We start from the raw sequence: 24,352 nt of genomic DNA, 5'->3' as shown, positions 1-24,352 counted from the left end.
TCCTAGCCGGTCCCAAGTCAAGATAAATGAGGAGGGGTGGTTTCAGTGGCGAAGGAACCGCAGCGTCCAGCTACATAACCAATAGCAGGACAACTCTCTATAATCGCAGCAAAAACTTGATGCTTTAACACTTTACTAAAACAAAAACAAAAAAACACACAAAATTAATACGTACAGCAGATGCACAATGAACAGTTGGCAAACTGCTATTAGATGTAATGCCGATTTGAAATCCTAACATATGCATTTAAATTAGCTCCACTCTAACTATAGCGCTGTAAAGGTTACGCTTCTCAGCACAGCCCTAACAATAACTTACATTGATGACAGAGTCTTTGAACTTGATGTGCAGCCTGTAGTTGGATATTGCTATAACAGCATCATTAGCATTTCCTAAATACTCCACACTTTCGCCTGGCAGCACTTGGAAAGGTACCTGCAAGAAACAGGTAAGGAGGCAGATGACAAAAGAGAAGACAATCTCACAGGGAAACATAATTAAATCCAATGGAAAATCATTACAGCTGATTAATAATGCACTACCCCTTCCTCACGTTTATCTTAAATCTAAGATGATCCCATTTCACCGTGTTCTACTTTGCATGAACCATATACCTTCCCCAGGTTTCCTAGAGAGATAGACGTTCCATGACAGCTAGGTGACGTATTATCTCTGCTTCCATTTATAGGCAGAAATTACTCTGGACCACACTTATGTACAATGTGTCAACCTCCATGGAATGTATGAGATTAATTTATCTTTGAATACTTATTAAAGACTTGTTTGTGCAAACTTTGTGGATATTGCATATTAATGTACAGTACACCTATTACTATAGGGTGATATTACCTAGATATCCCATACGATAGATATGTCGCCTTTTTATAATCAATTTATGTAATTTTGTCTATATGTTCGTATTTTGCACATGTCTAATAAACACAGCCATGAAAAAAAAGTGACTTACACTCACTATTGGGAGTCACCCACAACACTGGCTGTTACACACCACATCATTTTATGTAAAACCTGAATATCCTCAAGAAAGATCTATCTCAAACTATAGTTGGGCAACTACTATATGCAGCATTATATCTGGTGTGATCCTCAGTCTATGCCTTGTTGTTATATGTATTTTCGCCACATGTGTTTTTTTCTGTGCACCATTGTGAAGTATGTCTGTTCAGTCATATGGTAGTTATATTGATTGTTATTTTTAAAGCATATCAATAACTTTAATGTTTTTATACAAAACTATTAGCTCAACAAAGAGTCTTCTTTTCTTTCCCTTGTTACCCACTAGAATATTTGACTCTAGGGAGCACCACCAACAGAGAAATGTTTACTTAACCCATCTGAAGTACATTATTGCAATGTTGGTTTTTACTATTTACCTAACCATGTGTAAATAATTTGGGTCAGTGCGGACCGCACCCCCCCTTCCTTTAGTAAGCAGGCAGATTTTGCCAGGTTAGTTTTCTGATTGGAAGATGGTTATTATGTTTGCTCTGAAGAGGCCAATCAGCGTTACATGGTTATTGTAAATAGCTTTCTTTGCATGATCTCAACATAATTATGTGTGGGCGTCCTCGGATCATTCCTTCACAACAAAATTCAGTTCCACTGGATCTTAGGAATAGTTTGTTCAGCTGAAATCACAACTGCAATACAAAATCTGACTATACGGCGAGGGGCTTTATCAGCCGCAGATATAGTCGTACGGAGATAGAAACATAGGAACATAGAATTTGTCGGCAGATAAGAACCGCTTGGCCAATCTAGTCTGCCACTTTTTTTTTTACATTATTTTTATCTCTAACCTTATTTGATCCTTATTTCTTTGTAAGGATATCTTTATGTCTATCCCATGCATGTTTAAATTGCTCTACTGTCTTAGCCTCTACCACCTCTGATGGGAAGCTATTCCACTTGTCCACTACCCTTTCTGTGAAGTAATTTTTCCCACAAATTTCCCCTGAACCTCCCCCCCTCCAGTCTCAGTGCATGTCCTCGTGTCCTATTGCTTCTCTTCATTTGGAGAATGTTTCCCTGCTGGACTTTGTTAAAACCCTTGATATATTTGAAAGTTTCTATCATGTTCCACCTTTCCCTTCTCTGCTCCAAACTATACATATTGAGATTTCTTAGTCTATCTGGGTATGTTTGGTGATGTAGGCCATGCACCATTTTAGTTGCCCTTCTTTGTACAGTTTCTGAGGTATTAATATCCTTTTGAAGATATGGCCTCCAGAATTGAACACAGTGATGAGGCCGTACCAATGACCTATACAGTGGCATTATTACTTCTTTCTTTCTGCTGCTGATTCCTCTCCCAATGCAGCCAAGCATCTGACTAGCCTTCCTCATTGCTTTGTTACATTGCTTACCTGCCTTTAAGTCATCTGAAATAGTGACTCCTAGATCCCTTTCCTCCTCAGTAGTTTCCAGTATAGTGCCATTAATACTATATTTAGCCTTTGGATTTTTGAGACCCAAGTGCATGATTTTGCATTTTTTGGCATTAAACTGTAACTGCCACACTCTTGACCATTCCTCTAGTCTACCTATATCCTCAGTCATTGGTTTTACCCGACCTGGTGTGTCTACCCTGTTGCATACCTTTGTGTCATCTGCAAAAAGGCATACTTTCCCTTTAATGCCATTTGTAATGTCATCAATAAAGATATTAAAAAGCACTGGTCCAAGTACAGATTCCTGGGGTACTCCACTGGTAACATTTCCTTCCTGTGAATGCACTCCATTTACCACAACTCTCTGTTTTCTATCTATTTTCTATCCTTCAACCAAGATCTTATCCATTCAATAATCCTAATATCCAATCCCAAACTTTCAAGTTTATTTAGCAGTATGCGATGTGGAACAGTGTCAAAAGCCTTACTAAAGTCTAGATAAGCTATATCCATGGCTCCACCTTTATCCATCACTTTAGTCACACAGTCAAAAAAGTCAGTAAGATTTGTATGACATGATCTCCCCCCAGTGAATCCATGCTGTTTGGGATCCTGTAAATTGCCGGATTTGAGATAATCTACAACTATTTCTTTTAAGAGTGTTTCCATCAATTTCCCTACTACTGATGTAAGACTCACTGGTCTATAGTTGTTTGCCTCTTCCTTGCTTCCACTTTTGTGCAGTGGGACTACGTTTGCTCTTTTCCAGTCCTCTGGAATTACTCCTGTAGCTAATGACTGGTTGAATAATTCTGTCAATGGTGCTACCAGCACCTCTTTAAGTTCTTTTAGTATACTTGGATGTATCCCATCTGGCCCCATAGATTTGTCCACTTTCAGCTTTGAGAGTTGTTAGGACCTTCTCCTCTGTAAATGTACTTGTTTCATTTTCCTGAATATCCCTGCAACTTAACTGTGACCCCTTCCCCTCTCTTTCAGTAGTTAATACTGAGCAAAAATAATTATTAAGATGATAGAAACATAGAATTCTATGGGGTGGAGCATCTAATCGCAAATGACAAACATAATCACTTTGACTATCTTTCTATCACGGTATCTCACGGTAACCAACATAAAATATGTGAAATTCTTGAACAGGTAATTTTCAGAGTATGGGGTATATTTAATTACAGTCGGATCCTCTCAGACGAAGAGGATCCGACACTTCAGTATTCAAGAGTGGGCCGTTTCACCTCCCATTCCGACCATTCATTTCCGCACTCTCTTATGGGCGAAAAAGAATGGTTGAAAACGGACCGTTTCAGACAACAGCGGGGTCAAAAACACATGAATGAGCAGAGATTCCACTCATCCATGTGTTTTTCGACTTGTCGGAATTTCAGACAGGGTGGAAAAGCGGCACTTCAATTGAATATTGAAATGTCGGAAAGTTCTGATTATCGTCTGGAAGTGCAGTTTTTCCGTCCTGTCGGAACTTCCTACTGAAATTGCATATCCCCCTATGATGGTAACTGTACTGTACTATATACGTTTTCTAAATGTATCACGGTAACAGCGTGCTTGCATGTTTCGTAGATGCAGGCATGCACTTAAGTGTGATGATGTGGATCGTCCTGATACGTTCCTACTCCCCTGTGTGGCCCCAACCATAGCTCCCCCACTGACAACAGATGGAGCTGAAAGATTATGGTGCTCGCCTCTTGCCAAATGTCACCAGCTCCCATGAGCGGGAGAGGCTGCAGCGCCAGAAGCCACAATGGGGCACAGCAATCACAGTGGTGACATGTACCTGAGCACTTCCTACTACCTAAACCACAATCATACTGCAGGTAGATGCATCACTGGAGACCTTGTAGCATTCCGTGCTGACAGAGTGCATACTCAGAAAGGGTCCTGTGTTCAGCTTCTCTGACCCTCACAAACAGAAAATAATTGTATGAAAATGTTTGTGTGAATACAAATCCTCCCCAAGAATAATAATGGATTCCTTATTTTAGAACTGATAAAAACAAAACAGTTTAACTTAAAATGCAGCGGGTCAAGGTTCACATTAAAATGCATTAGAAGTCAGCTTTAGAACACAACTTCTACATTTTTGCCCTTGAAACTTATATGTGCCCCACTCAGCAATCAGCAAGCTGCCTGAAAAAATCCAAGAGAAAGAACGCTAATTACATATACAGAATGATATAAAAGGTGCTCGTGACTTGAGGCTTGTCAGCGCTCCAGGGCAGAGTCATGGGAACGGAAGGTAATCAGTTGTAGGTTCTCCATCACACTGGGAATACACAAGCTCTCAGAGCGTTGCAGGGGGGGGGGATATGGGAAAAGAACAATCTAATTACACCTTACAAAGGAAAATATTGAGTTTTTGGTATGCCCGCTTTATTATAAGTCTCATTTGGATGCAAAATAACAGCTAAAATAAAAGTGTAAAATAGTGTGTATAATATGAGAACTATACACTTCTAAGAAAAAAACTAAATATATATATAGAAGTACATCGTTCTCACTCTCCTTTGTCAGCTTAACTTGTATACCTAAAAAAAATAAAAAAAAATAAAAAGTTTTCTTTTCTCCATCTATTTACAGAGAATCTATTTTAGTCTGGTCAATTTTGTAAAAAAAAATAAAAAATGTTTAAATGGAGTTGTACAAAAGAAATCAGTTTGCTATTAGATATATAATTGAATAAACTTTTGACACGTTTCTTTCATTACATTTTGGTGCACCCATTAGCCCGATTTTCTGCTCAGATATTGGAGATGTATAAATGCTTGGAGAGAGATAAAATAAGATTTTAAACCTACCGGTAAATCTTTTTCTCCTAGTCCGTATGGGATACTGGGGACTCCGTAAGGACCATGGGGTATAGACGGGCTCCGCAGGAGACATGGGCACTCTTAAGACTTTAGATGGGTGTGCACTGGCTCCTCCCTCTATGCCCCTCCTCCAGACCTCAGTTAAAGAACTGTGCCCAGAGGAGACGGACAGTACGAGGAAAGGATTTTTGTTAATCTAAGGGCAAGATACATACCAGCCCACACCATCCACACCGTACAACTTGGAACATACGAACCAGTTAACAGTATGAAACAAAACAGCATCAGCCAGAGACTGATCAAAACTGTAACATAACCCTTATGTAAGCAATAACTATATACAAGTCTAGCAGAATTTAGTCCGCACTGGGACGGGCGCCCAGCATCCACTACGGACTAGGAGAAAAAGATTTACCGGTAGGTTTAAAATCTTATTTTCTCTTACGTCCTAGAGGATGTTGAAGACTCCGTAAGGACCATGGGGATTATACCAAAGCTCTCAAACGGGCGGGAGAGTGCGGATGACTCTGCAGCACCGATTGAGCAAACATGAGGTCCTCCTCAGCCAAGGTATCAAACTTGTAGAATTTAGCAAAAGTGTTTGAACCCGACCAAGTAGCCGCTCGGCAAAGTTGCAATGCCGAGACACCTCGGGCAGCCGCCCAAGAAGAGCCCACCTTCCTAGTGGAATGGGCCTTTACCGAATTTAGTACCGGCAATCCAGCCGTAGAATGAGCCTGCTGAATCGTGTTACAGATCCAGCGGGCAATAGTCTGCTTAGAAGCAGGGGCGCCAACCTTGTTGGTTGCATACAGGACAAACAGTGCCTCTGTTTTCCTAACCCGAGCCGTCCTGGCTACATAAACCTTTAAGGCCCTGACTACATCAAGAGACCTGGAATCCACCAAGTCCCCCGTAGCCACAGGCACCACAATAGGCTGGTTCATATGAAACGATGAAACCACCTTAGGCAGAAATGGAGGACGAGTCCTCAACTCCGCTCTATCCACATGGAAAATCAGATAGGGGCTTTTGTGAGACAAAGCCGCCAATTCAAACACCCGCCTCGCAGATGCCAAGGCTAACAACATGACCACTTTCCAAGTGAGAAATTTCAACTCAACTGTTTGAAGAGATTCAAACCAGTGTGACTTAAGGAACTGTAACACCACGTTAAGGTCCCATGGTGCCACTGGGGGCACAAAATGAGGCTGGATGTGCAGCACTCCCTTTACAAAAGTCTGGACTTCTGGGAGCGAAGCCAATTCCTTCTGAAAGAATATTGACAGGGCCGAAATCTGTACCTTAATAGAGCCTAACTTTAGGCCCATATCCACTCCTGTATGCAGAAAGTGGAGAAAACGGCCCAGGTGAAAATCTCCGTAGGAGCATTCTTGGCTTCACACCAAGATACATATCTCCTCCAGATACGGTGATAATGTTTCGCCGTCACCTCCTTCCTAGCTTTTATCAGAGTAGGGATGACCTCCCCCGGAATACCTTTACTAGCTAGGATTTGGCGTTCAACTGCCATGCCGTCAAACGTAACCGCGGTAAGTCTTGGAACACGCAGGGCCCCTGCTGCAACAGGTCCTCCCTGGAAGGAAGATGCCACGGATCTTCTGTGAGCATTGTTATCTCTGCAAAAAACTTCTTGATGAAGACCCCACTCTCCTGGATGGAGGTCGTGTCTGCTGAGGAAGTCTGCTTCCCAGTTGTCCACTCCCGGAATGTAGACTGCTGACAGCGCGCTTCCATGATTTTCCGCCCAGCGAAGAATCCTGGTGGCTTCCGCCATTGCCACTCTGCTCCTTTGTCCCGCCTTGGCGGTTTACATGAGCCACGGCTGTGACGTTGTCTGATTGAATCAGAACAGGTAGGTCGCGAAGAAGAGTCTCCGCTTGTCGAAGGCCGTTGTATATGGCCCTTAATTCCAGCACGTTGATGTGTAGACAAGCCTCCTGGCTCGACCACAGTCCCTAAAAATTTCTTCCTTGTGTGACTGCTCCCCATCCTCGGAGGCTCGCGTCCGTGGTCACCATAACCCAGTCTTGAATGCCGAACCTGCGACCCTCTAGAAGGTGAGCACTCTGCAGCCACCACAGGAGAGACACCCTGGCCCTGGGGGACAGGCTTATTTTCTGATGTATTTGTAGATGGGACCGCGACCATTTGTCCAGAAGGTCCCACTGAAATGTTCTCGCATGGAACCTGCCGAAGGGTATGGCCTCGTAGGCCGCCACCATTTTTCCCAGTACTTGAGTGCATTGATGAACTGACACTCTTTTTGGCTTTAACAGGTCTCTGACCATGCTCTCGAGTTCCTGGGCTTTTTCCGTTGGGAGAAAAACCCTCTTCTTTTCAGTGTCCAGAATCATGCCTAAAAATGATAGCCGAGTTGTTGGAATCAACTGCGATTTTGGCAGATTTAGGATCCAGCCGTGTTGCTGCAGCACTCTCAGGGAGAGTGACACGCTTTTCAGCAACTGATCTCTCGATCTCGCTTTTATCAGGAGATCGTCCAAGTACGGGATAATTGTGACTCCTTACCTGCGTAGGAGCACCATCATTTCCGCCATTACCTTGGTGAAAATCCTCGGGGCCGTGGACAGCCCAAACGGCAACGTCTGAAACTGGTAATGACAGTCCTGTACAGCGAATCTCAGGTACGCCTGATGAGGAGGATAAATGGGGACATGAAGGTATGCATCCTTTATGTCTAGTGACACCATAAAATCCACCCCTTCCAGGCTGGAGATCACTGCCCGGAGAGATTCCATCTTAAATTTGAACTTTTTTTAGATACAGGTTTAAAGATTTTAGATTCAGAATGGGTCTGACCGAGCCATCCGGTTTCGGGACCACAAATAGAGTTGAATAGTACCCCTTCCCCTGTTGCACTAGGGGAACCTTGATAATCACTTGCTGTTGACACAGCTTTTGTATCGCAGCTAAAACTATTTCCCTCTCTGGGGGAGAGGCTGGCAAAGCCGACTTGAAAAATCGTCGAGGAGGCACTTCTTCGAATTCCAGTTTGTATCCTTGGGATACAATTTCTATCGCCCAAGGATCCAAATCTGACAGAACCCAGATCTGGCTGAAGAGTCGAAGACGTGCCCCCACCGGCGCGGACTCCCGCAGTGGAGCCCCAGCATCATGCGGTGGATTTTATAGAAGCCGGGGAGGACTTCTTTTCCTGGGAACTAGCCGTAGCAGGCATTCTTTTCCCTCTACCCTTACCTCTGGCGAGGAAGGAAGAGCCCCGACCCCTTCTGGACTTATGCGACCGAAAGGACTGCATCTGATATTGAGGTGTTTTCTTTTGCTGTGGGGGAACATAAGGCAAAAAAGAAGATTTACCAGCGGTAGCTGTGAAAACCAGGTCCGCGAGGCCCTCCCCAAATAAAACCTCACCCTTGTAAGGCAAAGTTTCCATATGTCTCTTTGAATCGGCATCACCCGTCCATTAGCGGGTCCACAGGGCTCGCCTAGCAGAAATTGCCATGGCATTGGCTCTTGAACCCAACAGCCTAACGTCTCTCGCAGCGTCTCTCATATATAACGCTGCGTCTTTTATATGACCCAAGGTCAATAAAATGCTATCCTTATCTAGGGTGTCAATGTCAGATGACAAGTTATCTGTCCATGCTGCTATTGCGCTACATACCCATGCCGACGCTACTGCCGGTCTGAGCAAGGCCCCCGTATGTGTATAAATTGATTTTAAGGTAGTCTCCTGTCTGCGATCAGCAGGATCCTTGAGAGCTGCCGTGTCTGGAGACGGTAGCGCCACCTTTTTGGACAAGCGCGTCAAAGCCTTGTCCACCCTGGGCGAGGATTCCCACCGTAACCTGTCCTGTGCAGGGAAAGGATATGCCATAAGAATTCTCTTGGGAATCTGCAGTTTCTTGTCTGGAGTTTCCCAAGCTTTTTCAAATAAAGCGTTCAGCTCATGAGATGGGGGACAGGTTACCTCAGGTTTCTTCTCCTTAAACATGCATACCCTCGTGTCAGGCACCGAGGGGTCCTCTGTGATATGCAAAACATCTTTTATTGCAATAATCATATAATGAATACTTTTGGCCACCCTTGGGTGTAACCTCGCATCATCGTAGTCAACACTGGAGTCAGAATCCGTGTCGGTATCAGTGTCTGCTACCTGGGACAGGGGACGTTTATGAGACCCTGAAGGGCCTTGTGACACAGTCAAAGCTATGGATTGACTCCCTGCTTTTTCTCTAGACTCTGCTTTGTCCAATCTTTTATGTAATAAAGACACATTTGCATTTAAAACATTCCACATATCCATCCAATTAGGTGTCGACTGTGCAGACGGAGACACCACAATCATCTGCTCTACCTCCTCCTTAGGACGAGCCTTCCGCTTCAGACATGCCGACACACACGTACCGACACCCCCACACACCCAGTGATCGCGCTGATAAAAAAAAAAGTGGGTCCCAGGGACCCCTCACTTTCAAAAATTGGGGTCCTACCGTTCTTTTTCTGGGTCCCATCGGAATGAAGGTTCTTATTAATCTTAATCTTGTTTGGACACTACAAAAGTGTTGCAAGGTGGGGGGATGGGGTGACAATGCTGCTGGGCTGTGTAGCATGCAGGACACCCTGTACCAGAGCTGTAACTAGACATTTTGGTGCCCTAGGCATAAAGTGAATTGATGTTCCACCTGCCAGATTGCAAAGCAAAATTTAAGGGGCGTGGCTTCATGGGGAAGGGGTGTAACCACATAATAGTGCCAATTCACATTACACCACACAGTAGTGCCGCTTATACACATTGCACCAGGTAGAACCGCCTATGCACACTGCGCCAGGTAGAGCACGTTATACATATTGCACCAGGTAGAGCAAGTTATATACGGGATCCGGTCTGAAGATCGACAGTATCTAGGTCGACAATATTTAGGTCGACCACTATAGGTCGACAGTCACTAGGTCGACATGGATGGAAGGTCGACAGGGTTTTTAGGTCGACATGTGCTAGGTCGACAGGTCTAAAGGTCGACATGAGTTTTTCACATTTTTTATTTTTTAAAATTTTTTCATACTTAACGATCCACGTGGACTACGATTGGAACGGTAAAGTGTGCCGAGCGAAGCGGCAGCGGAGCGAAGGCACCATGCCCGAAGCATGGCGAGCGAAGCGAGCCATGCGAGGGGACGCGGCGCACTAATTTGGGATCCCGGTCACTCTACGAAGAAAACGACACCAAAAAAACACCAAAAACCTCACGTCGACCTTTAGGCCTGTCGACCTAGCACATGTCGACCTAGAAACCCTGTCGACCTTCCATCCATGTCAACCTAGTGACTGTCGACCTATAGTGGTCGACCTAAACATTGTCGACCTAGATACTGTCGATTTGATGAACCACACCCGTTACATACATTGCGCCAGGTAGGGCACACATAAACATTGCACCAGGTAGAGCATGTTCTACACAATGCGCCAGGCAGAGCACATTCTACACATTGCGCCGGGCAGAGCACGTTCTACACATTGCGCCGGGTAGAGCACGTTACACACATTGCGCCGGGTAGAGCACGTTACACACATTGCGCCGGGTAGAGCACGTTACACACATTGCGCCAGGTAGAGCACGTTATACACATTGCGCCGGGCAGAGCACGTTACATACATTGCGCCGGGCAGAGCACGTTACACACATTGCGCCGGACAGAGCACGTAACACACATTGCGCCGGGCAGAGCACGTAACACACATTGCGCCAGGTAGAGCACGTTACACACATTGCGCCAGACAGAGCACGTTATACACATTGCACCAGGTGACCACTTAGGCACATTGTAGCCACCATCTCGGACCCCCAGTTGTCGTCCCCAGACACAGTGAATACGGGTGTCAGTGGAGGGGGTGTCAGATGAGTGTGTGTATAATGGGCACTGTGAACACGTTGTGGGGAGTGCGTATGATTGGCACTGTGTGAGTGTGTATAATGGGCAATGTGTGGGTATTATTGGGGGGGTGTATAATGGGCACTGTGTGGTTGGTGGGGTGCATGTGATGGCACTGTGTTGCTATGGAGGGTGTGGGTATATGGGTGTGGGGTAACTATGCTGGCCAATGTGTGCATTTGTGTTGGTGTATGCTGGGCACTGCCCTCACCCCCAGTGTTTGAATCGTTAGCTGTTGCCATCCCAGTTTCCCATATGTTTATTACTAACATGAATCATCCATGCCTGGGGCTGCTTGAAATTCTTCTCTGTAGCTCCTCACTGCTGTGGGCGGGATGTAGTAACCTCTTCTGCAGCATTAACTGGCTTTCCCTGCGGCCACCCGTCTCCTCCCCGACCCAGCGCTGCTATTCGCTTCTACCCCTCACCGCCGTGGCCACTCAGGACTCAGCGTTGTAAGTGCAGCGCCGAGCCTTGGAATCCACCGGCGCATGCCCCCGCATCCTGAGTGGCCGCGGCGGTGAGGGGGGAGAAGTGAATAGCAGCGCTGGGACGGGGAGGAGACAGGTGGCTGCAGAGAAATCCTGTTAACGCTGCAGTTCGGGCCGCCTTCTGAGTACGGGTGCCGCAGCTGCATACAGGAGTGAAAGGCACCAACAGCTCCTCCTCCCCGTCTACTAGTCCTCCCGGAAGCCCGGCTATTGGAGGGGTTTGAGGGGGAAGACCTCAGTGTATACATGTGATTGGCCGCTGGACCTAAAAGGCACCACAGGATTGGCCGCTGGACCCAGAGACATCAATGAAGCCACAAGATTGGCAGCGGGACCCGGCGGAGAGATCAAAGGAGCTACATGACTGCCTACAACGGAGCGCGTCCCCAGGGACGCACTCATTTTGTAAAAGCGAGTCCCCGATCCTCATTATGGGGTAAAATACGCGCTATAGCGCGTTTTTGCGATCACTGCACACACTGGGATATATATAATAAGATTTTACTCACCGGTAAATCTATTTCTTGTAGTCCGTAGTGGATGCTGGGAACTCCGTAAGGACCATGGGGAATAGCGGCTCCGCAGGAGACTGGGCACAACTAAAGAAAGCTTTAGGTCACCTGGTGTGCACTGGCTCCTCCCACTATGACCCTCCTCCAAGCCTCAGTTAGGACACTGTGCCCGGACGAGCTGACATAATAAGGAAGGATTTTGAATCCCGGGTAAGACTCATACCAGCCACACCAATCACACCGTATAACTCGTGATACTATACCCAGTTAACAGTATGAATATAACTGAGCCTCTCAACAGATGGCTCAACAATAACCCTTTAGTTAGGCAATAACTATATACAAGTATTGCAGACAATCCGCACTTGGGATGGGCGCCCAGCATCCACTACGGACTACGAGAAATAGATTTACCGGTGAGTAAAATCTTATTTTCTCTGACGTCCTAGTGGATGCTGGGAACTCCGTAAGGACCATGGGGATTATACCAAAGCTCCCAAACGGGCGGGAGAGTGCGGATGACTCTGCAGCACCGAATGAGAGAACTCCAGGTCCTCCTCAGCCAGGGTATCAATTTTGTAGAATTTTGCAAACGTGTTTGCCCCTGACCAAGTTGCAGCTCGGCAAAGTTGGAAAGCCGAGACCCCTCGGGCAGCTGCCCAAGATGAGCCCACCTTCCTTGTGGAATGGGCTTTTACAGATTTTGGCTGCGGTAGTCCTGCCGCAGAATGCGCCAGCTGAATTGTGCTACAAATCCAGCGAGCAATAGTCTGCTTAGAAGCAGGAGCACCCAGTTTGCTGGGTGCATACAGGATAAACAGCAAGTCAGTTCTCCTGACTCTAGCCGTCCTGGAAACATAATTTTTCAAGGCCCTGACTACGTCCAGTAACTTGGAATCCTCCAAGTCCCTAGTAGCCGCAGGCACTACAATAGTTGGTTCAAGTGAAAAGCTGATATCACCTTAGGGAGAAACTGGGGACGAGTCCTCAATTCTGCCCTATCCATATGGAAAATCAGATAAGGACTTTTATATGACAAAGCCGCCAATTCTGATACACGCCTGGCCGAAGCCAAGGCCAATAACATGACCACTTTCCGCGTGAGATATTTTAGATCCACGGTTTTTAGTGGCTCACACCAATGTGATTTTAAGAAACTCAACACCACGTTGAGAACCCAAGGTGCCACTGGAGGCACAACCGGGGGCTGAATATGCAGCACTCCTTTTACAATGTCTGAACTTCAGGTACTGAAGCTAGTTCTTTTTGGAAGAAAATCGACAGAGCCGAGATCTGTACCTTAATGGAGCCTAATTTTAGGCCCATAGACACTCCTGCTTGTAGGAAATGCAGAAATCGACCTAGTTGAAATTCCTCTGTTGGGGCCTTTTTGGCCTCACACCAAGCAACATATTTTCGCCATATGCGGTGATAATGTTTTGCAGTTACATCTTTCCTGGCTTGAATCAGCGTAGGAATGACTTCCTCCGGAATGCCCTTTTCCTTTAGGATCCGGCGTTCAACCGCCATGCCGTCAAAACGTAGCCGCGGTAAGTCTTGGAACAGACAGGGCCCCTGCTGCCGCAGGTCCTGTCTGAGCGGCAGAGGCCATGGGTCCTCTGATATAATTTCTTGAAGTTCTTACTCCTCGCCTTCCTATTATTCTCAGTACCTTTTGTATGAGAGGCAGAGGGAGGAACACATAAACCGACTGGTACACCCACGGTGTTACCAGAGCATCCACAGCTATCGCCGGAGGGTCCTTTGACCTGGCGCAATATCTTTTATAGCTTTTTGTTGAGGCGGGACGCCATCATGTCCACCTGTGGCCTTTCCCAATGGTGTACAATCCTTTGGAAGACTTCTGGATGAAATCCCCACTCTCCCGGGTGGAGGTCGTGTCCGCTGAGAAGATCTGCTTCCCAGTCGTCCACTCCGGGAATGAACACTGCTGACAGTGTTAACACACGATTGTCCGCCCATCGGAGAATCCTTGTGGCTTCTGCCATCGCCATCCTGCTTCTTGTGCCGCCCCGTTGGTTTACATGGGCGACTACCGTGATGTTGTCTGATTGGATCAGTACCGGCTGGTTTTGAAGCAGAGGCCTTGCCTGACTCAGGGCATTGTAAATGGCCCTCAGTTCCAGAATATTTATGTGTAGGGAAGTCACTTGACTTGACCAAAGTCCCTGGAAGTTTTTTCCCTGTGTGACTGCCCCCCAGCCTCAAAGGCTGGCATCCATGGTCACTAGGACCTAGTCCTGTATGCCGAACCTGCGGCCCTCTTGCATGGAACCTGCCGAATGGGATTGCTTCGTAGGAAGCTACCATTTTTTCCCAGGACTCGCGTGCAATGATGCACCGATACCTGTTTTTGCTTCAGGAGGTCTCTGACTAGAGATGACAGTTCCTTGGCTTTCTCCTCCGGGAGAAACACTTATTTCTGTTCTGTGTCCAGAACCATCCTCAGGAACAGTAGACGTGTCGTAGGAACCAGCTGTGACTTTGGACTGTTTAGAATCCAACCGTGCTGTTGTAGCACTTTCCAATATAGTGCTACCCCGACTAGCAACTGCTCCTTGGACCTTGCCCTTATAAGGATATTGTCCAAGTACGGGATAATTAAAACTCCCTTTTTTCGAAGGAGTATCATCATTTTGGCCATTACCTTGGTAAACACCCTCGGTGCCATGTACAGTCCAAACGGCAGTGTCTGGACTTGGTAATGGTAATCCTGTACCACAAATCTGAGGTACTCCTGGCGAGGATGGTAAATGGGGACATGCAGGTAAGCATCCTTGATGTCCCGGGATCCCATGTAATCCCCCTCGTCCAGGCTTGCAATAACCGCCCTGAGCGATTCCATCTTGAACTTGAATTTTTTTATGTATGTGTTCAAGGATTTTAAATATAAAATGGATCACACCGAACCATGCGGTTTCGGTACCCCAAACCGTGTGGAATAGTAACCCCGTCCTTGTTGAATTAGGGGCACCTTGAGTATTACCTGCTGGGAATACAGCTTATTAATTGCCTCTAGCGCAGCCTCCCTGCCTGAGGGAGTTGTCGGCAAGGCATATTTGAGGAAAACGGCGGTGGGGGGGGAGACATCTCGAATTCCAGCTTGCACTCCTGAAATACTACTTGAATGAAACAGGGATCCACCTGTAAGCGAGCCCACCGATCGCTGAAATTTTTTGAGACGGCCCCCCACCGTACCTGGCTACACCTGTGGAGCCCCCGCGTCATGCTGTGGACTCAGAGGAAGCGAGAGAATAATTTTGATTCTGGGAACAGGCTGACTGGTGCAGCTTTTTCCCTCTCCCCATGTCTCTGTACAGAAAGGAAGCGCCTTTGACCCGCTTGCTTTTCTGAAGCCGAAAGGACTGTACCTGATAATACAGTGCTTTCTTAGTCTGTGAGGAAACCTGAGGTAATGGATACGAGGTCCCAGAGACCATCCCCAAATAATTCCTCACCCTTATAAGGCAGAGTCTCTATGCGCCTTTTAAAAGTCAGCATCACCTGTCCAGTGACAGGTCTCTAATACCCTCCTGACAGAATGGTCACTACATTCATTTTGGATGCCAGCCGGCAAAATATCCCTCTGTGCATCCCTCATATATAAGACGACGTCTTTAATATGTTCTCATGTGACAGGGTCACCGACCACGCTGCAGCAGCACGATCTGCAGGTCTCAGTCTAGTACCTGAGTGTGTAAATACAGACTTCAGGATAGCCTCCTGCTTTTTATCAACAGGTACCTTCAAAGTGGCCGTTCCTAAAACGGCAGTGCCACCTTTTTTGACAACCGTGTGAGCGCCTTATCCACCCTAGGGGATATCTCCCAGCGTAACTTATCCTCTGGCGGGAAAGGGTACGCCATCAGTAACTTATTAGAAATTACCAGTTTCTTATCGGGGGGAACCCACGCTTTTCACACACTTCATTCATTCATCTGATGGGGGAACAAAACACTGCCTGCTTTTTCTCCCCAAACATAAAACCCTTTTTTAGTGGTACTTGGGTTAATGTCAGAAATGTGTAACACATTTTTTATTGCCGGGATTAAGTCACGGATGTTCCTAGTGGATTGTGTATATGTCTCAACCTTGTCGACACTGGAGTCAGACTCCGTGTCGACATCTGTGTCTGCCATCTGAGTGAGCGGGCGTTTTTTTTGAGCCCCTGATGGCCTTTGAGACGCCTGGGCAGGCGCGGACTGAGAAGCCGGCTGTCCCACAGCTGTTACGTCATCCACCCTTTTATGTAAGGAGTTGACACTGTCGGTTAATACCTTTCACCTAACCATCCACTCTGGTGTCGGCCCCACAGGGGGCGACATCACATTTAATCGGCATCTGCTCCGTCACCATATAAGCCTCCTCATTAAACATGTCGACACAGCTGTACCGACACACCGCACACACACAGGGAATGCTCTGACTTGAGGACAGGACCCCACAAAGCCCTTTGGGGAGACAGAGAGAGAGTATGCCAGCACACACCAGAGCGCTATATAATGTGGGGATTAACACTATAACTGAGTGAAATTTCCCCAATAGCTGCTTGTATATATAATATTGCGCCTAAATTTAGTGCCCCCCCTCTCTTTTTAACCCTTTGAGCCTGAAAACTACAGGGGAGAGCCTGGGGAGCTTTCTTCCAGCTGCACTGTGAAGAGAAAATGGCGCCAGTGTGTCTGAGGGAGATAGCTCCGCCCCTTTTTCGCGGACTTTTCTCCCGCTTTTTTCTGGATTCTGGCAGGGGTATTTACCACATATATAGCCTCTGGGGTATTTTTGCCAGCCAAGGTGTTAATATTGCTGCTCAGGGCGCCCCCCCCCCCAGCGCCCTGCACCCTCAGTGACCGGAGTGTGAGGCGTACATGAGGAGCAATGGCGCACAGCTGCAGTGCTGTGCGCTACCTTGGTGAAGACTGATGTCTTCTGCCGCCGATTTTCCGGACCTCTTCTTGCTTCTGGCTCTGTAAGGGGGACGGCGGCGCGGCTCCGGGACCGAACACCAAGGACTGGGCCTGCGGTCGATCCCTCTGGAGCTAATGGTGTCCAGTAGCCTAAGAAGCCCAATCCGGCTGCAAGCAGGCGAGTTCGCTTCTTCTCCCCTTAGTCCCTCGCTGCAGTGAGCCTGTTGCCAGCAGGTCTCACTGAAAATAAAAAACCTAAATCTATACTTTCTTTCTAAGGGCTCAGGAGAGCCCCTAATGTGCATCCAACCTCGGCCGGGCACAAAATCTAACTGAGGCTTGGAGGAGGGTCATAGTGGGAGGAGCCAGTGCACACCAGGTGACCTAAAGCTTTCTTTAGTTGTGCCCAGTCTCCTGCGGAGCCGCTATTCCCCATGGTCCTTACGGAGTTCCCAGCATCCACTAGGACGTTAGAGAAATATATATATATATACATATATATATATATATATATATATATATATGGAGACAGTCCCCCAATAAGGCCCTTTGGAGAGACAGAGAGAGAGTATGCCAGCACACACCCAGCGCCACTGGACACGGAGACAAAATCCCAGTCTGTACAGCGCTTTTATATATCAATAATACACTCACTGCGCCAAATAAATGTGCCCCCCTCCTTTTTGCCCTCTGTACTTGAGTTCAGCAGGGGAGAGTCCGGGGAGCAGCTTCTCTGCAGCGTGCTGTGGAGAAAATGGCGCTGGTTAGTGCTGGAGGATCAAGCTCCGCCCCCTCAACAGCGGTCTTCGGTCCCGCTCAAATTCTTTATACTGGCGGGGGTTTATTTAATATACTGCCTCCGCAGTATATATGTCAGCCAGTGTCCCTTGAGGTTTATTATTGCTGCCCAGGGCGCCCCCCCTGCGCCCTGCACCCATACATTGCCGTCAGTGTGTGTGAATGTGGGAGCAATGGCGCGCAGCGTTACCGCTGCGCGGTACCTCAGTGAAGATCTGAAGTCTTCTGCCGCCTTTGAAGTCTTCTTTCTTCTTATACTCACCCGGCTTCTATCTTCCGGCTCTGTGAGGAGGACGGCGGCGCGGCTCCAGGACGAACAGCGAGGATGAGACCTGCGTTTCAACCCTCTGGAGCTAATGGTGTCCAGTAGCCTAAGAAGCAGAGCCTATCATTTAAGTAGGTGTGCTTCTCTCCCCTCAGTCCCACGATGCAGGGAGCCTGTTGCCAACAGTGCTCCCTGAAAATAAAAAACCTAACAAAAGTCTTTTTCAAAGAAACTCAGCAGAGCTCCCCTGCAGTGCATCCAGTCTCCTCTGGGCACAAGATCTAACTGAGGTCTGGAGGAGGGGCATAGAGGGAGGAGCCAGTGCACACCCATCTAAAGTCTTTGGAGTGCCCATGTCTCCTGCGGAGCCTGTCTATACCCCATGGTCCTTATGGAGTCCCCAGCATCCTCTAGGACGTAAGAGAAAGTATCATCCAATCAGCTCCTGTCAGTTTACAGGCTGTTTGGAAAAAAAAATAAGAATTTACTTACCGATAATTCTATTTCTCGGAGTCCGTAGTGGATGCTGGGGTTCCTGAAAGGACCATGGGGAATAGCGGCTCCGCAGGAGACAGGGCACAAAAAGTAAAGCTTTAGGATCAGGTGGTGTGCACTGGCTCCTCCCCCTATGACCCTCCTCCAAGCCTCAGTTAGGATACTGTGCCCGGACGAGCGTACACAATAAGGAAGGATTTATGAATCCCGGGTAAGACTCATACCAGCCACACCAATCACACTGTACAACCTGTGATCTGAACCCAGTTAACAGTATGATAACAGCGGAGCCTCCTAAAAAGATGGCTCACAACAAATAATAACCCGATTTTTGTAACTATGTACAAGTAATGCAGATAATCCGCACTTGGGATGGGCGCCCAGCATCCACTACGGACTCCGAGAAATAGAATTATCGGTAAGTAAATTCTTATTTTCTCTATCGTCCTAGTGGATGCTGGGGTTCCTGAAAGGACCATGGGGATTATACCAAAGCTCCCAAACGGGCGGGAGAGTGCGGATGACTCTGCAGCACCGAATGAGAGAACTCCAGGTCCTCCTTAGCCAGGGTATCAAATTTGTAGGATTTTACAAACGTGTTTGCCCCTGACTAAATAGCCGCTCGGCAAAGTTGTAAAGCCGAGACCCCTCGGGCAGCCGCCCAAGATGAGCCCACCTTCCTTGTGGAATGGGCATTTACATATTTTGGCTGTGGCAGGCCTGCCACAGAATGTGCAAGCTGAATTGTATTACACATCCAACTAGCAAAAGTCTGCTTAGAAGCAAGAGCACCCAGTTTGTTGGGTGCATACAGGATAACAGCAAGTCAGTTTTCCTGACTCCAGCCGTCCTGGAACCTATATTTTCAGGGCCCTGACCACATCTAGCAACTTGGAGTCCTCCAAGTCCCTAGTAGGCGCAAGACACCACAATAAGCTGGTTCAGGTGAAACACTGACACCACCTTAGGGAGAGAACTGGGGACGAGTCCGCAGCTCTGCCCTGTCCGAATGGACAAACAGATATGGGCTTTTTTGAGAAAAAAAACACCAATTTGACACTCGCCTGGTCCAGGCCAGGTCCAAGAGCATGTTCACTTTTCATGTGAGATGCTTCAAATCCACAGATTTGACTGGTTTTAAACCAATGTGTTTTGAGGAATCCCAGAACTACGTTGAGATCCCACAGTGCCACTGGAGGCACAAAAGGGGGTTGTATATGCAATACTCCCTTGACAAACTTCTGGACTTCAGGAACTGAAGCCAATTCTTTCTGGAAGAAAAATCGACAGGGCCGAAATTTGAACCTTAATGGACCCCAATTTGAGGCCCATAGACACTCCTGTTTGCAGGAAATGCAGGAATCGACCGAGTTGAAATTTCTTCGTGGGGCCTTCCTGGCCTCACACCACGCAACATATTTTCGCCACATGTGGTGATAATGTTGTGCGGTCACCTCCTTTCTGGCTTTGACCAGGGTAGGAATGACCTCTTCCTGAATGCCTTTTCCCTTAGGATCCGGCGTTCCACCGCCATGCCGTCAAACGCAGCCGCGGTAAGTCTTGGAACAGACATGGTACTTGCTGAAACAAGTCCCTTCTTAGCGGCAGAGGCCATAAGTCCTCTGTGAGCATCTCTTGAAGTTCCGGGTACCAAGTCCTTCTTGGCCAATCCGGAGCCATGAGTATAGTTCTTACTCCTCTACGTCTTATAATTCTCAGTACCTTAGGTATGAAAAGCAGAGGATGGAACACATACACCGACTGGTACACCCACGGTGTTACCAGAACGTCCACAGCTATTGCCTGAGGGTCTCTTAACCTGGCGCAATACCTGTCCCGTTTTTTGTTCAGACGGGACGCCATCATGTCCACCTTTGGTAATTCCCAACGGTTTACAATCATGTGGAAAACTTCCCCATGAAGTTCCCACTCTGCCGGGTGGAGGTCGTGCCTACTGAGGAAGTCTGCTTCCCAGTTTCCATTCCCGGAATGAAACACTGCTGACAGTGCTATCACATGATTTTCCGCCCAGCGAAAAGTCCTTGCAGTTTTTGCCACTGCCCTCCTGCTTCTTGTGCCGCCCTGTCTATTTACGTGGGCGACTGCCGTGATGTTTTATCCCACTGGATCAATACCGGCTGACCTTGAAGCAGAGGTCTTGCTAAGCTTAGAGCATTGTAAATTGCCCTTAGCTCCAGTATATTTATGTGGAGAAAAATCTCCAGACTTGATCACACTCCCTGGAAATTTTTTCCTTGTGTGACTGCTCCCCAGCCTCTCGGGCTGGCCTCTGTGGTCACCAACATCCAAAACTGAATGCCGAATCTGCGGCCCTCTAGAAGATGAGCACTCTGTAACCACCACAGGAGAGACACCCTTGTCCTTGGATATAGGGTTATCCGCTGATGCATCTGAAGATGCGATCCGGACCATTTGTCCAGCAGATCCCACTGAAAAGTTCTTGCATGAAATCTGCCGACTGGAATTGCTTCGAAGGAAGTCACCATTTTTTTACCATGGCCCTTGTGCAGTGATGCACTGATTTTAGGAGGTTCCTGACTAGCTCGGATAACTCCCTGGCTTTCTCTTCCGGGAGAAACACCTTTTTCTGGACTGTGTCCAGAATCATCCCTAAGCACAGGAGACTTGTTGTCGGGATCAGCTGCGATTTTGGAATATTTAGAATCCACCCCTGCTGTTGTAACAGTATCCGAGATAGTGCTACTCCGACCTCCAACTGTTCCCTGGACTTTGCCCTTATCAGGAGATCGTCCAAGTAAGGGATAATTAAGACGCCTTTTCTTCGAAGAAGAACCATCATTTCGGCCATTACCTTGGTAAAGACCCGGGGTGCCGTGGACAATCCAAACGGCAGCGTCTGAAACTGATAGTGACAGTTCTGTACCACGAACCTGAGGTACCCTTAGTGATAAGGGCAAATTTGGGACATGGAGGTAAGCATCCCTGATGTCTCGGGACACCATATAGTCCCCTTCTTCCCGGTTCGTTATCACTGCTCTGAGTGACTCCATCTTGATTTGAACCTTTGTAAGTGTTCAAATTTTTTTAGATTTAGAATAGGTCTCACCTAGCCTTCTGGCTTCAGTACCACAATATAGTGTGGAATAATACCCCTTTTCTTGTTGTAGGAGGGGTAATTTAATTATCACCTGCTGGGAATACAGCTCGTGAATTGTTTCCCATACTGCCTCCTTGTCGGAGGGAGACCTTGGTAAAGCAGACTTCAGGAGCCTGCGCAGGGGAAACGTCTCGACATTCCAATCTGTACCCCTGGGATACTACTTGTAGGATCCAGGGGTCCTGTACGGTCTCAGCGTCATGCTGAGAGCTTGTCAGAAGCGGTGGAACGCTTCTGTTCCTGGGAATGGGCTGCCTGCTGCAGTCTTCTTCCCTTTCCTCTATCCCTGGGCAGATATGACTCTTATAGGGACGAAAGGACTGAAGCTGAAAAGACGGTGTCTTTTTCTGCAGAGATGTGACTTAGGGTAAAAACGGTGGATTTTCCAGCAGTTGCCGTGGCCACCAGGTCCGATGGACCGACCCCAAATAACTCCTCTTCCTTTATACGGCAATACACCTTTGTGCCGTTTGGAATCTGCATCACCTGACCACTGTCGTGTCCATAAACATCTTCTGGCAGATATGGACATCGCACTTACTCTTGATGCCAGAGTGCAAATATCCCTCTGTGCATCTCGCATATATAGAAATGCATCCTTAAATGCTCTATAGTCAATAAAATACTGTCCCTGTCAAGGGTATCAATATTTTTAGTCAGGGCATCCGACCAAGCCACCCCAGCTCTGCACATCCAGGCTGAGGCGATCGCTGGTCGCAGTATAACACCAGTATGTGTGTATATACTTTCTATGATATTTTCCAGCCTCCTGTCAGCTGGCTCCTTGAGGACGGCCCTATCTATAGACGGTACCGCCACTTGTTCTGATAAGCGTGTGAGCGCCTTATCCACCCTAAGGGGTGTTTCCCAACGCGCCCTAACTTCTGGCGGGAAAGGGTATACCGCCCATATTTTCTATCGGGGGGAACCCACGCATCATCACACACTTCATTTAATTTATCTGATTCAGGAAAAACTACGGTAGTTTTTTCACATCCCACATAATACCCTCTTTTGTGGTACTTGTAGTATCAGAAATATGTAACACCTCCTTCATTGCCCTTAACGTGTGGCCCTAATAAGGAATACGTTTGTTTATTCACCGTCGACACTGGTCTGTGTCTGTGTCGACCGACTAAAGTAAACGGGCGTTTTAAAACCCCTGACGGTGTTTTTGAGACGTCTGGACCGGTACTAATTGTTTGTCGGCCGTCTCATGTCGTCAACCGACCTTGGCGCGTGTTGACATTATCACGTAATTCCCTAAATAAGCCATCCATTCCGGTGTCGACTCCCTAGAGAGTGACATCACCATTACAGGCAATTGCTCCGCCTCCTCACCAACATCGTCCTCATACATGTCGACACACACGTACCGACACACAGCACACACACAGGGAATGCTCTGATAGAGGACAGGACCTACTAGCCCTTTGGAGAGACAGAGGGAGAGTTTGCCAGCACACACCAAAAACGCTATAATTATATAGGGACAACCTTATATAAGTGTTTTCCCTTATAGCATCTTTTTTATATATTTCTAACGCCAAATTAGTGCCCCCCTCTCTGTTTTAACCCTGTTTCTGTAGTGCAGTGCAGGGGAGAGCCTGGGAGCCTTCCCTCCAGCCTTTCTGTGAGGGAAAATGGCGCTGTGTGCTGAGGAGATAGGCCCCGCCCCTTTTTCGGCGGCCTCGTCTCCCGCTCTTAACGGATTCTGGCAGGGGTTAAATATCTCCATATAGCCCCCGGAGGCTATATGTGAGGTATTTTTAGCCAAAAATAGGTTTTCATTGCCTCCCAGGGCGCCCCCCTCCCAGCGCCCTGCACCCTCAGTGACTGCCGTGTGAAGTGTGCTGAGAGGAAATGGCGCACAGCTGCAGTGCTGTGCGCTACCTTAAGAAGACTGAGGAGTCTTCATGCCGCCGATTCTGGACCTTCTTCTTGTTTCAGCATCTGCAAGGGGGCCGGCGGCGAGGCTCCGGTGACCATCCAGGCTGTACCTGTGATCGTCCCTCTGGAGCTAATGTCCAGTAGCCAAAGAAGCCAATCCATCCTGCACGCAGGTGAGTTCACTTCTTCTCCCCTAAGTCCCTCGTTGCAGTGATCCTGTTGCCAGCAGGACTCACTGTAAAATAAAAAACCTAAGCTAAACTTTTCTAAGCAGCTCTTTAGGAGAGCCACCTAGATTGCACCCTTCTCGGCCGGGCACAAAAATCTAACTGAGGCTTGGAGGAGGGTCATAGGGGGAGGAGCCAGTGCACACCACCTGATCCTAAAGCTTTACTTTTTGTGCCCTGTCTCCTGCGGAGCCGCTATTCCCCATGGTCCTTTCAGGAACCCCAGCATCCACTAGGACGATAGAGAAAAAGAGACACCTAAGAGCTGATTGGTTGGCACTTTATCTCCAAACTTAAGAGTCTTACACACGGTGCGTTATGCACCCACGATTTAAACCAAATGGTTTAAACCACATCAAATATGGTGCATATCGCACAGTTTGTACAGGGCTTGCGATGCCGATGCGCGGTCCCA

The 24,352-nt window shown here is 47.5% G+C and overlaps 1 protein-coding gene across 2 annotated transcripts in view; it reads right to left on the bottom strand.

The window, feature by feature from the left end:
* Positions 1-24,352, bottom strand: part of MTMR4 (myotubularin related protein 4) — a 253,888-nt gene that overhangs the window by 110,514 nt on the left and 119,022 nt on the right. For both annotated transcript variants that reach the window (XM_063956193.1, XM_063956192.1), the window contains one exon: positions 320-436. In XM_063956193.1, the coding sequence (XP_063812263.1) occupies positions 320-436 (117 nt within the window). The remainder of the gene's footprint in view (positions 1-319; positions 437-24,352) is intronic.

Source organism: Pseudophryne corroboree, chromosome 2 (assembly GCF_028390025.1).
Source record: "Pseudophryne corroboree isolate aPseCor3 chromosome 2, aPseCor3.hap2, whole genome shotgun sequence".
Classification (NCBI taxonomy): Eukaryota; Metazoa; Chordata; class Amphibia; order Anura; family Myobatrachidae; genus Pseudophryne; species Pseudophryne corroboree.
This window is presented reverse-complemented; position numbering and strand designations above follow the sequence as displayed.